The 13,351-nt window shown below is 37.9% G+C and overlaps 1 protein-coding gene across 1 annotated transcript in view; it reads left to right on the top strand.

Moving 5' to 3' along the window:
* golga2 (golgin A2) overlaps nt 1-12,165 on the top strand; it is a 48,607-nt gene extending 36,442 nt beyond the window's left edge. The window contains exons 19-25 of the mRNA XM_056458911.1: nt 1,741-1,840; nt 2,394-2,482; nt 4,765-4,939; nt 6,817-6,984; nt 8,672-8,778; nt 10,686-10,854; nt 11,185-12,165. Coding sequence (XP_056314886.1) covers nt 1,741-1,840; nt 2,394-2,482; nt 4,765-4,939; nt 6,817-6,984; nt 8,672-8,778; nt 10,686-10,854; nt 11,185-11,471 — 1,095 coding nt within the window. The 3' untranslated portion in view covers nt 11,472-12,165. The remainder of the gene's footprint in view (nt 1-1,740; nt 1,841-2,393; nt 2,483-4,764; nt 4,940-6,816; nt 6,985-8,671; nt 8,779-10,685; nt 10,855-11,184) is intronic.
* Nucleotides 12,166-13,351: the final 1,186 nt, after the last annotated feature.

Below are 13,351 nucleotides of genomic sequence, written 5' to 3'. Positions count from 1 at the left end.
GATACGATAAACGAGTGGTATGACTCAACTTGCTTGTTATCAAGAAAAATGCACACACGGATTATTAATAATGCTGAAATTTTTATTTTTTCAACTGAGATACAGTATACAGTGCAATCTAGCAACAACTAGAAGATGCTGCAATATTCCAAATTGATACTAGCATAAAACAATAACAAAATTACGACAAACACCCTGTTATTAATATTCTTATCAAATCACTCACCATTTTTAATCTAACGATGAAGAGAAGATTAGAGGAAAGTGTTCTTTAAACATATTAATTTTTAGAGTCATGTGCTAATGATGAAAATAATTTTAATGGGACATTTCTAGTGTTCTTTGTGACACACCGATTTCTAAACTGTATTTTCATTTATTCTTAAATAAATATGCTAATAGCTGTCATCTCTAACGTACAGTTAAGTAGCTTTAAATATGAAAAGATTCATTTAACTTACCAATGGCCAAATGAAGTTTATGCCCGAAGCACTGGAACCTAGTCCAGTGATTAAGCGCCACCGCTTTGACGATGTTCGTGCCGTTGTCTTTTGTGACAGCGACCAAACCATCCTCCCAGAGGTCCCATGCAGCCAGTGCCTCTCTCAAACCCGCGGCTATGTTCTCTCCCGTGTGATCGTCAGGGAAATACGATGTTTGCAGGCAACGGCTTTCAGTTCAAAATCATCATCGATAAAGTGCACGGTTAGGCTAATATATGGTTCGGTCGTCCTGCTTGTCCAAAGGTCCGTAGTGGTTGAAAATAATTTCACTGCAGTTATTTCAAGTTGAACCTCGCTACGGCACTTGGTGTAAAGCTCAGGTATTGCGACTTGAGAGAAGTTTCTTGAGGGCAACTGGTATCTCTTGTCCAGTGTGCGAAACATTTTCTGAAATCCCTCTTTACTAACAGTGTATATGAGCATCATGTCTTTTGCCAAACAGTGTGTGATGGAGTGAGTGATTTCTTTATATCTTTGCGACGTCTTTTTATATGGCGTGAGACTTGAAAACACATCTGTAATGTTGTTTTCTTCTGCTCACACTGGGTTGTGCTTTGTTTTGTTCGGTCTCTTTAACAGTCTTGGCTTTATCGCCATGCATTTACTCTGTGTTGCTTCAGGTGCTGATATAAATTTGTCGTGTTGCCACGTGATGTAGCAGTTTTAGTTTGGCATATTTTGCACAGTACCTCTTTGTGCTCAGTGTCCAAAATCCTGAAGCCAAAATATCGTCAAATAACAGAGGTAGCATTTTTTCTGGGCACAAGTTGTGTCGGTCTGTTCTGTATCCATTTTCTCCCATCTCCACACTGCACTGCGGAAAGTCACGTGACCACAAGCACACGCGCTGCTGACGCTTGCGGTGTGAAACAGGCGTTATACAGCTCTTAGAATTAATGTCTTGTTACGTCCACAAATGCATTCGTTTATATAATATAATCGCAAGATTTGCTGTAATGTAATCGCATAGGCTGACATCGCGATTGCGATATGATTAATCGTGCAGCACTAGTTTGCAGCTTTAGATGTTTCCAGCTTTCCATTGTTGCAGATGTGAAATGTTGTTATGCTGATTGTAAAAGGCCTCTGTCAGCCCGTCATCACAGTGTTTCAGTATTATTTATCTATTGTTATTCCCTCCAGAACTGTCTTGAGCATCTGTCTGCGCTTCCAAAAGCCTTCCATTAGACTTTAAGACACTATATAAATGAGTGTTAATCATTGCTTCCTCCTGCAGGAGAAACTGAGCCGTCTGGCCCGAGACAACGAGGAGTTGAAGACGGAGGTGCAGGAGCTGCTGAACGGATCCATCATGAACACATCACACCGAGACGAAGGTGAGAGTGCAGATTTACCCTGATTTTACACTAGGCATGGGCTGCCATAAGATTCTGATAGTATGATAACCTTGGATAAAAATATCACAGTGTCACAGTATAGTGATCGCTGCTCTAAAATAAGCTCTTTTTAAAAACAGCAACTTCTTTTTCCCTATTGAACACAACATATTTTATCTTCAGAAATATTTTAAAGCAGTAGACATGTCAGGCTGAATAATTAAAGTAAATGATTGACTTCTGCTGTCTTCATTAGTTTCAGAAACACTGATTTCTCTACATCTTTAAAAGGCATGTTTGGAGATCTTTCTGTTCGGTGGCTATAAAGTAAAGCTACTGCACTGTTCAGCTCTGCAGCATGCTGGATGTTGGTGTATAGGTGATTTGTTTCTCAAATGTTTGCTGAATCGTGGGCTGAATTGTAGATTTTGATGTGGAGGCTCCTTGACTTCTGGAGATACTGTTGCCAACTTTTCCTAACCGTCGTAAACTTTTAAACTGGTTATCATCCCATGCCTAATTTACACTAATTTCACCCTGCTGCTGTGTTCAGGTGATGGGCTGGAGAGTCAGACGCTCCCCGAGAGCTTCCAGAAATCACAGATCGCCATTCCTGAAGACTTCGAGAGCAGAGAAGAAATGGTGAGTTCATTAAAATGAGCAGAACGATGAGCGTCACATTTGGTTAGGAAGCTTTATAGTCAAAATACACTTTCTCTGCGTTCCACAAAAAAAGACATCACTCAATTCACTTCTGAAAATGACTTATTTTCTGCTAATATGTTTGCATTTACTGGCTACTTATGATAGACTGCCCATTATAATCATTAAAAAAACTCTTTACATTAGTTGATAAATTAACAAACTTGTAGTCATGTCTAGTGTACTGGATTTATAAAATCACTTGTGTTTTTATTTATGTCATTTCTGCTACAAGCATTATGGTACATGCATGAGATTGCTGTTCTTTCGGTTTAATGTATTTGTGTTGTATTAGTTCCAAGCAAATAAAACATCAATATTTATTACCATCAGTATAGAGTGGATTAATTAATGCTATTATAGTTATAAATAACAGTATTTGTATCATTTATTAAAATAATAATTAAAATAAATATATATTTATTTATTCAATATAATTTAATGTACAGTTGAAGTCAGAATTATTAGTCCCCCTAAATTATTAGCCCCTGTTCATTTTTTCCCCAATTTCTGTTTAACAGAGAGCAGATTTCTTTAACACATTTCTAATCATAATAGTTTTAATAACTCATCTCTAATAACTGATTTATTTTCTCTTTGTCATGATGACAGTAAATAATATTAGACTAGATATTCTTCAAGACACTAGTATTCAGCTTAAAGTGACAATTAAAGGCTTCACTAGGTTAACTAGGCAGGTTAGGATAATTAGGCAAGTTATATAACGATGGTTTGTTCTGTAGACTATCAAAATGAAATATTGCATAAGGGGGCTAATAGTATTGACCTTAAAATGGTGTTTGTGGTGTTTAAAACAAATAAGACTTTCTCCAGAAGAAAAAATATTATCAGAAATACTGAGAAAATTTCCTGAATCTGTTAAACATAATTTCTGAAATATTTAAAAAAAGAAAAAAAAATATTCAAAGGGGGGCTAATAATTCTGACTTCAGCTGTACAACCCCAAATCAGAAAAAATAGGCAGTACAGAAAATGCAAATAAAAAAAGAAAGTAGTGATTTCCAAATTGACTTTGACTTGTATTTCACTGCAGACAATACAACAAACATTATTTAATGTGTTACTCGTGATTTTACATTGTTTGTTTTTTCTAAATAAACACACATTCCAATTTTGGTTCTTGCAACACATTTTTAATAACCAATTGTAACAGTAAAGCCTTTACCACTTTGTAATGTTGCCGTTCCTCTTCACAACACCTAAAAGACGTTTAGGGACTCTAGACACCAAGTTATGAAGAGTTTCAGGTTTCATTTTGTCTCATTCTTCCTGCAAACAAGTCTTAAGGTGGGCAATAGTATGGGGTCTTCATTGTCACATTCTGCGCTTCAAAATGCACCACACATTCTCTATTGGAGACAGGTCGGGACTGCAGGCAGGCCAGTCTAGTACCTGTGTCCTCTTCCTCCTCCTCCAATGTGTGCAGAATGTGCTTTTGCATTGATACAACCGACTCAAACTTGTAACATTAGAGAGTCAATATGAACCAGGTAAAGTGAAAAGAGAAATGATTTATTAACAAAAAGCATAATTAACAAAAGTATTTAAAGCAGACAAAGTCAGTATAAATGGAGGTCAGTAGTGAAAAGCATGTGTATGGTAGTGAACTGAGTTCATGATTCAAAACAAACTAAAATGAAACATCATTTGGGTGTTAGACTCTAAACAAAATTCAATGGGGGGCTAATAATTCTGACTTCAACTGTATGTATTCAATATCATAAAAAATGTCATTTAATAATAAAAAATTTAAAGGAAATATACATAATTGACTTCTAAAGTGCTGAGACCATTAAATCTGTTTGAGTGGCTTAATTAATTAAGGAATAATTGATGGTAGACATAATTTTCCAGTTATTCACCGGCCTGGTTTGCATTATTGTTCTCCTCCTCTGGTCTCCAGCACTGCTGTAAATCCACTATTCAGATGTTGTATGTTGAGAGTGAATTAGTCAGGTGTGTGTCCACCTCAAACGTCTCCTGTGTGTAGCACTAGTGTCCTCCGCAATCCCTCCTCCTTCTGTTGTGTTCTGATGTGATTTCTGACTGGTGTAGCTGTGAAATAACTCATTCAGCGGAGTGATATGGAGCTGTAACAACCTGCCGGAACTACTTCAGCTCTGCCTTTATCTGACAATAACTAGAATGCTCATCAGCGGTTATTAAGTAAACTCTTCCTCCTCTTTCTCTGATGGCTGCAGGAGGAGTTTATCCACTCTGTGTTGTCGCGTGTGGAGGCAGAGCGAGATGAAATGAGCCGCCGGTTGGAGGAGGAGAGGAGAATTCATCAGGACACCAGGCAGCAGCTGTCAGCCATGAGCCATGATCACCATCATCATCATCATCATGAAACTCACAGCACGTGTTCAGAGACAGGTATATATTCAATACGACTTTCTGCAGCACATACACATTAAGCTTCATGTAGATCACACACACATTATATTAAGTAATAGGCAACACGGTGGCTTAGTGGTTAGCACCGTGGCCTCACAGCAAGAATGTTGCAGGTTCAAGTCCTGGCTGGGTCAGTTGGCATTTCTGTCTGGAGTTTGCATGTTCTCCCCGTGTTGGTGTGGGTTTCCTCCGGGTGCTCCAGTTTCCCCCACAGTCCAAACACATGCGCTATAGGGGAACTGATCAACTAAATTAGCCGTAGTGTATGAGTGTGTGTGTGAATGAGTGTGTATGGGTGTTTCTCAGTATTGGGTTGCAGCTGAAAGGGCATCGGCAGCGTAAAACATATATTGGAATAGTTGGCGGTTCATTCCACTGTGGCGACCCTTAATTAATAAAGGAACTAAGCTGAAGGAGAACGAATGAATATTTAGTAATTTTGACTTATCATAGCATCTATATTCTGCTGCTCTCTGATCATTTGAAGTGTTTATTTTATCTTTACTTGTAAGTCACCTTGGAAAAAGCCCTCTCACAGGTGAGTCGGTTTAATAAACCACCAGTAGAAACACTCTTTTCTCCATAAGCTCCGCACACTTTATTTAAACCTCATTCTCTAAGGACTGAACAGGGAAAACATTTACCTGTGAATGTACCACTAATCATGTTACACTGCTTGTTGTCTTCAACCTTGAATAGCTCCTTTGTACAGTATTCTGCACAATATTGTTCTGTCTGATGTACTTGTACAGTCTGTCGGTCTCAGGTTATGTGTATAGTTAAAGTGTGTATAGTATATGTATAGTTAGAATAGCGCTCGGGTATATTAGGCCCTGATTACACTGTCAGGTCTTGATGCCCTATTCCGCTTTGTTGCCTATAACAGATTTTTTTCCTGTCCGTTTACACGTATCCAGTTCATGTGTTTACACTAGCCATACAATTTACAACGTCGCGCATGCATTTAGATTTAGCATCTGCACAACAATGGAAGAAACAATGGAAGAAACTGTCTTGCTTTTAGCTCTGAAATATGCGAAGTTCGTCCAACTTTAAAATGATTTTGAGGCAGAGATGGTGGAGGAAAGAACGAGCCAACATCGCAGCTTGCACCTATGGTTTATATATATGGTGTCCTCCACCATTCAGAGGAATTAGTGGGTACGAGAGAGATCTCAGGTCTGGAGGGAGCAAATTGTGGCGACTGACCACTTTCCTCTTCCATGTTTCCTCTGTTGTTGTTGTTTTTGTTTACCGCGTCGGCGTCTCCACTCACGCTTTCTAAGCACCACATTGTCGCAAGTTTAATGATGTACAAAACAGAACGCCTCAATAAACCCGATCTGTCTGTTTACATGATAGTCGTGTTGTCACATATCCGGTTTCTATCTGATTTATTTCCACATATGAAGGAGACCTGAAACCGATCTCTGAATATCCGAATGCATACTTTTTATTCGTGTTTACACTGTCATAGAGCAGACCTGATCTGTGTCTTATGAGCAAAAATGGCAGTGTAAACGGAGCCTTAGTTATGTACAGGTTATAATAGTTCTTACATCAAGTGTTGTGTTCATATTTATGATTATTTATAGTGGAATTTATGACATTTCATTCCACTTTATATCCACACATGTCACAGAATAACAATTGAGCTCAACTTGACTTGATTTGCTGCTAAATTATTATGAATGCTCAATTATCCTTAGCATTTTTCTGGTTAAATCTGCAGTGGAGCAAAGAAAGAGTGCAAAAGCGGTAGTATATAATTCCAGAAACTTCTCTACATGTGAAATCTTGCAAGTTGAGTTGTTTTAGGGAATGCCTGGATTAATTAGTTGATTTTTCCTGTGCAGACGGCTCTCAGGGCGTCCCGGTGGAGGTGCACGAGGCTCTGCGGGTGGCGATGGAGAAACTGCAGGAGAGATTCACTAAGCTGATGCAGGAGAAAGCGGATCTGAAAGAGCGTCTGGAGGAGCTGGAGCACCGCTGCATTCAGCTCTCTGGAGAAACTGACACTATCGGTGAGACGCTGATGCACCTCACAACAGCAGAACATAACATAACACGAGTGCTGCTTTAGAGATCTCGCACTTTTTTGTTATTATTAATAATAATGATGATGATGATGATGATGATGATGATGATGCATTTTATTTGTAAAACACTTTTCCTTGATAAAATGTTACATAAAGTGCTTTACAAGCAGAAGAAAATATGAAATATTAGACATTAAAATCAGTGTCAATGTCAGGTACTCAAATATGAAACAGATATGAGCAAAAACAAACTAATTAAACACAATCAAACACAAAACATGCGTAAGCAAATACCAAGAACAAAAATTGACAAGACAAATATCTATTTTGCAAGATACAAGTATTTAGCTCAAAGTGGAATTTAAAGGCTAATCTAGGCTAGAACAGTGGTTTGTTCTGTGGACAATCCACTAGAGTTATAATTACTTGACTTAATAATTAATTCTTCATTCATTCAATTTCTTTCGGCTTAGTTCCTTTATTCATCAGGGATCGCCACAGTGGAATGAACCGCCAACTATTCCAGCATATGTTTTACACAGCGGATGCACCTTCCAGCTGCAACCCAGTACTGGGAAACACCCATACACACTCATTCACACACACACTCATACACTACAGCCGGTTTAGTTCATCAATTCCCCTATAGCACATGTGTTTAGAAACCCACGCCAACACAGGGAGAACATGCAAACTCCACACAGAAATGCCAACTGATCCAGCCGGGACTCAAATCAGAGACCTTCTTGCTGTGGGGCCACAGTGCTAACCACTGAGCCACCGTGTCACCCCAATTTATTAATTAGTTATTATTATATACAAATATAGTAATATAAATGATTAATATTGACCTCATAAGTTGTTATATTTTTAAAATAATATTTTTTTTTATTCCAACCAATAGGACTTTCTCCAGAAACGACAGAAATATTATATGAAGCACTGTGTCTTCAAATGCAAAAATATACAAAAATATACAAAACAAAAATATTTACACACACACACACATATTTTTACACATATAATAATAATAATTGCTATATTTTATATAATTATTATTATTATATGTGTAAAAATATAATATGTTATTCTAAATTATATAAATATATTAACATTGGTAGAAATATATAATAATTATGGGGCGGCATGGTGACTCAGTGGTTAGCACTGTGGCCTCACAGCAAGAAGGTCGCTGGTTCGAGCCTCGGCTGGGTCAGTTGGTGTTTCTATGTGGAGTTTGCATGTTCTCCCCGTGTTGGTGTGGGTTTCCTCCGGGTGCTCCGGTTTCCCCCACAGTCCAAATACATGCACTATAGGGGAATTGATGAACTAAGTTGGCCGTAGTGTATGAGTGAGAATGAGTGTGTATGGGTGTTTCCCTGTGTTGTGTTGTTGTTGAAAGAGCATCCGCTGTGTAAAACATATGCTGGATAAGTTGGCAGTTCATTCCGCTGTGGTGACCCCTGAAAAATAAGGGACTAAGCTGAAAAGAAAATGAATGAATATTATAATATTAATGTTAATGTAAAAAAACTTCAATAAAAACATACATGTGAATTTATAAAACAACAAAAGTACATAGTACACACACACACACACACACACATCAGGTTAATACAAATAATTGTCCATAGTTATTTATTTATTAAATGTGCTTCTGTTTGTGGTGTAGGTGAATACATCGCGCTGTATCAGAACCAGAGAGCCATCATGAAGCAAAAGCACGTTGAAAAGGAGCAGTACATCAACATGCTGGCGAAAGACAAGGAGGAGATGAAGGTATGAGGAGATTATCAAATAACTCTCGGTCACACTTGATTTTGATGGTCTGTTTGTTGAATTTAAGTTACATGGCATCTACATGCCAGCTAATTCTCATTAGATTATAAGTAGACTGTTAGGTTAGGGTTAGTGTAAGTTGACATGTACTTGCAAAGTCTCTTATAGTCAGTTAAATGTCTGTTTAGCAGCAGTATCAGCAGATATTAAGCAGACAGTCTACTAATACTCAAATGGACCATCAAAATAAGGTGTTACCTAACTCTCTAATTACTGTAATCTAACCAAGAGGACTTTGATTCCTGCAATTTTTTGAACAGACACAAGGGGGAGACATAAACCCAAACACAGAGGCACTGTTTATATTCACTTTCACATCATTTTACCAGCACATATTAACACATTTCCTCAAACACTTTTACTTGAGTGTAGATTTGGATACTCTACTCACCTCTGCTATCGAGCCGTCCCTAGTCTTATGTGTTAATGTTCAATATTATACATTTCTGTATGGGCTCAAAAATAGACGTAATTGCAATTATTTCTTAGTTGTAGTAGTTTATTTATATTTTTACAAATTTTACAATATTTATACAGCGTTGCCCAAAGTGCTGAACACAATCAATGCTAATTAATCAATCACACAGCACATAAATAACAACTAAAACATCACAACACAGCCCTCAACATTCAAAAGGCTCAAATGCTAAAGGTCGAGGATGCTATTTCAGAAGGCTTTTAGGGTGCTTTCACACCTGTGGATCGACTGTTTTGTTCTGAAACAGGGATTAAAATTGTTGAATGTTGCTCTTTGTGCGGTTCGCTTTCACACGGCAACGTTTCTAAACGGACCAAAAGAGCTAAAACAAGTCACGTGTGAGTAAACTCTCCTCACATTGGTCAGAGTTTCAGGGTTTATTTTGCAGAGCTGTCATGCGTCCTTTTGTTAATTAATGACAACGAGCAATAAGACATTATAAACAAAAAGCTGCGCTTCAATTTAGAATGGTGACAACCACAGACATCGTCACCAAGTATAAATCAGAGGTAAGACTTTGTCAGAGCCGTTGGCTAGAATTATGCATTATAGGCTTACATTAGAGAGAAAATGCAGATAAACCAAGACTGCTGTTCAGTCAACTTTCTTAACGAATAAACAGCTCTCGTTAATAGTTTAGCATGCTTTCACTTTCATATTTGACATTTTCAACGCACATTTTCCTGGTAGAAGTGACATCCCGCCCTACTCCTAATTCTCTCTTCATATAGCCGTATATATATATATATATATATATATATATATATATATATATATATATATATATATATATATATATATATATATATATATGCCTATTACATATTCATGACACACTGTGAAATATCCGGGCTCGGATCTTATTTCTTTCTCACTACAATCGATCCGCTCCAGAGTTCGTTTTAATCGAACCGAGACCACCTCATTCAGGCGATCTCAGACCGAATGTTTTGGCGGGGATCCGAGCATGTTGCAGGATTCACATATGCCAATTGAGCCACGCTAACTGGGGAAACGAGACAGATTCAGTGTGAAGGCACACTTAAAAACAGGTAAAGTTGGAGCGGGGGAATGTGAGGTGTGGAAGCTTAGTCCTGCATTTTGGAGCGATAACAGCAAACTGGTATGCACTATTATGATTTGCACTATAGATCCTCCTGACGATAAGGACTGTCAGTCAGCTGCTGTGTATATGATTATTGGTATATTATATTATTTACTCATTGTTTAGGGTTATTCTTATTGAAAACGCTGAGCCGATGCTTAAATTTAGTTCTGTGTACTCTAGTATATGTGAATGACAATAAAGCATCAGCCAGATTTCATAATCGTGCAGCCCTATATGAGGAGCGTTTGTGTGTGTGTTCAGACGAAGCTGTCGGAGCTGCAGGATCTGGTGATGCGTCTGGTGGGCGAGCGTAACGAGTGGTACAGCAGATATATGAGTGCTGTGGGAAACCCAGATCTGCTGAACTCTAATGCGGAGCTGATCCACCCTGCAGAGAGACGCATGGAGATCAGCGGTGTGGACGCTCCAGGTACATTCATTTCAGTCAAGAAAAGCCATAGTTCATGCCTTAGATCATCTGTTCAGACTAAATCACATGACTCTACTGATGCGCATGCTGGAGTTTATTCAGTGAATGTGCTTCCATTGTAGTTTCTGCACGTTTTCTCTTGTCCTAATCAGTTGTCCTAATCCCAATCCTTTTTCCATTTATGTGCATCTTGGTGTTTCCATCAAGCATATTTTATGTGATATTCAACAGTGTGCATAAATATAGTCGTATGTAAACATAGCTAGCAGTGTGGTGATCCATAAAATCTCATCAAACTTTGACTTTCCTGTATCGTTCATTTTCCTTTAGCTGTTCTGGACATGAGCACAGCGCTGGACGTGTCTTCATCTCCTCAGTCCAGCACAGAGCCAGAGATTCAATCCCAGAGTTCAGAGCGGCCCGGATCCAAAGTGGACCCAATCTCCGGCCCGTCCCTGAGACCCCAAGAAGACGGGACGGCCCGTCAGATCATGCAGCTCCTTCAGGAGATCCAGAATCCTCAATCCAGACCCGCTCCATTCCTCGGAGAAAACCCCTGCATCCCGTTCTTCTACCGGCCCGACGAGCACGACGAGGTCAAGATCCTGGTGGTCTGAATCTAGAATTGTTAGCGACATGGACGTGCAGTTTACATGCGTTTTCACTCTGTTTCTCTGGATTTCTGGAGGAATTCTGGACTTGTGATGCTCTGTTTGGCTTGTGTGTTGATTCATACGGATATCAGCTCTTGCTGCTCTCGACTGATTTGCAGATTAGTTCACTAAGTGCAATAGACAGAGTTTCCTGACAGATGATTCAGAGCAGTAAGATTCATTGATTCGATCTGAATCAAATATTTGTTCGGTCTGAATCAATTGTTTGTTTGGTCTGAATTGAACGTTTGTTTGGTCTGAATTGAACATTTGATTGGTCTGAATCTAATATTTTATTGGTCTGAATCAAATACTTGTTCGCTTTGAATCAATTTATTTGTTTGGTTTGAATCAAATACTTGTTTAGTTTGAATCATATAGTTGCTCTGTCTGAATCAAATACTTGTTCATTCTGAATCAAATACTAGTTCAGTTTGAATTAATTGTTTATTTGGTCTAAATCTATTGTTTGTTCAGTCTGAATCAATCATGTGTTTGGTATGAATCATATTGGTTTGGTCTGAATCAAATGTTTGGTTTTGTCTGAATCAAACGTTTGGTTTTAGTCTGAATCAAACGATTGGTTATGTCTGAATCAAATGATTGTTTTGGACTGAATCAAATGATTGGTTTGGTCTGAATCAAATGATTGTTTTGGACTGAATCAAATGTTTGGTTTGGTCTGAATCAAATGTTTGGTTTGGTCTGAATCAAATGTTTGGTTTGGTTTGAATCAAATGTTTGGTTTGGTTTGAATCAAATGTTTGGTTTGGTTTGAATCAAATGTTTGGTTTGGTCTGAATCAAATGTTTGGTTTGGTCTGACTCCAATGTTTGGTTTGGTCTGACTCCAATGTTTGGTTTGGTCTGAATCAAATGATTAGTTTTGGACTGAATCAAATGATTGTTTTGGACTGAATCAAATGTTTGGTTTGGTCTGAATCAAATGATTGTTTTGGACTGAATCAAATGTTTGGTTTGGTCTGAATCAAATGTTTGGTTTGGTCTGACTCGAATGATTGGTTTGGTCTGAATCAAATGTTTGGTTTTGTCTGAATCAAACGTTTGGTTTTAGTCTGAATCAAACGATTGGTTATGTCTGAATCAAATGATTGTTTTGGACTGAATCAAATGATTGGTTTGGTCTGAATCAAATGATTGTTTTGGACTGAATCAAATGTTTGGTTTGGTCTGAATCAAATGTTTGGTTTGGTCTGAATCAAATGTTTGGTTTGGTTTGAATCAAATGTTTGGTTTGGTTTGAATCAAATGTTTGGTTTGGTTTGAATCAAATGTTTGGTTTGGTTTGAATCAAATGTTTGGTTTGGTCTGAATCAAATGTTTGGTTTGGTCTGACTCCAATGTTTGGTTTGGTCTGACTCCAATGTTTGGTTTGGTCTGAATCAAATGATTAGTTTTGGACTGAATCAAATGATTGTTTTGGACTGAATCAAATGTTTGGTTTGGTCTGAATCAAATGATTGTTTTGGACTGAATCAAATGTTTGGTTTGGTCTGAATCAAATGTTTGGTTTGGTCTGACTCGAATGATTGGTTTGGTCTGAATCAAATGTTTGGTTTTGTCTGAATCAAACGTTTGGTTTTAGTCTGAATCAAACGATTGGTTATGTCTGAATCAAATGATTGTTTTGGACTGAATCAAATGATTGGTTTGGTCTGAATCAAATGATTGTTTTGGACTGAATCAAATGTTTGGTTTGGTCTGAATCAAATGTTTGGTTTGGTCTGAATCAAATGTTTGGTTTGGTTTGAATCAAATGTTTGGTTTGGTCTGAATCAAATGTTTGGTTTGGTCTGAATCAAATGTTTGGTTTGGTCTGACTCA

Source organism: Danio aesculapii, chromosome 5 (assembly GCF_903798145.1).
Source record: "Danio aesculapii chromosome 5, fDanAes4.1, whole genome shotgun sequence".
NCBI lineage: Eukaryota > Metazoa > Chordata > Actinopteri > Cypriniformes > Danionidae > Danio > Danio aesculapii.
The sequence above is the reverse complement of the archived record's forward strand: the minus strand, read 5'-3'. Positions and strand labels throughout refer to the sequence as shown.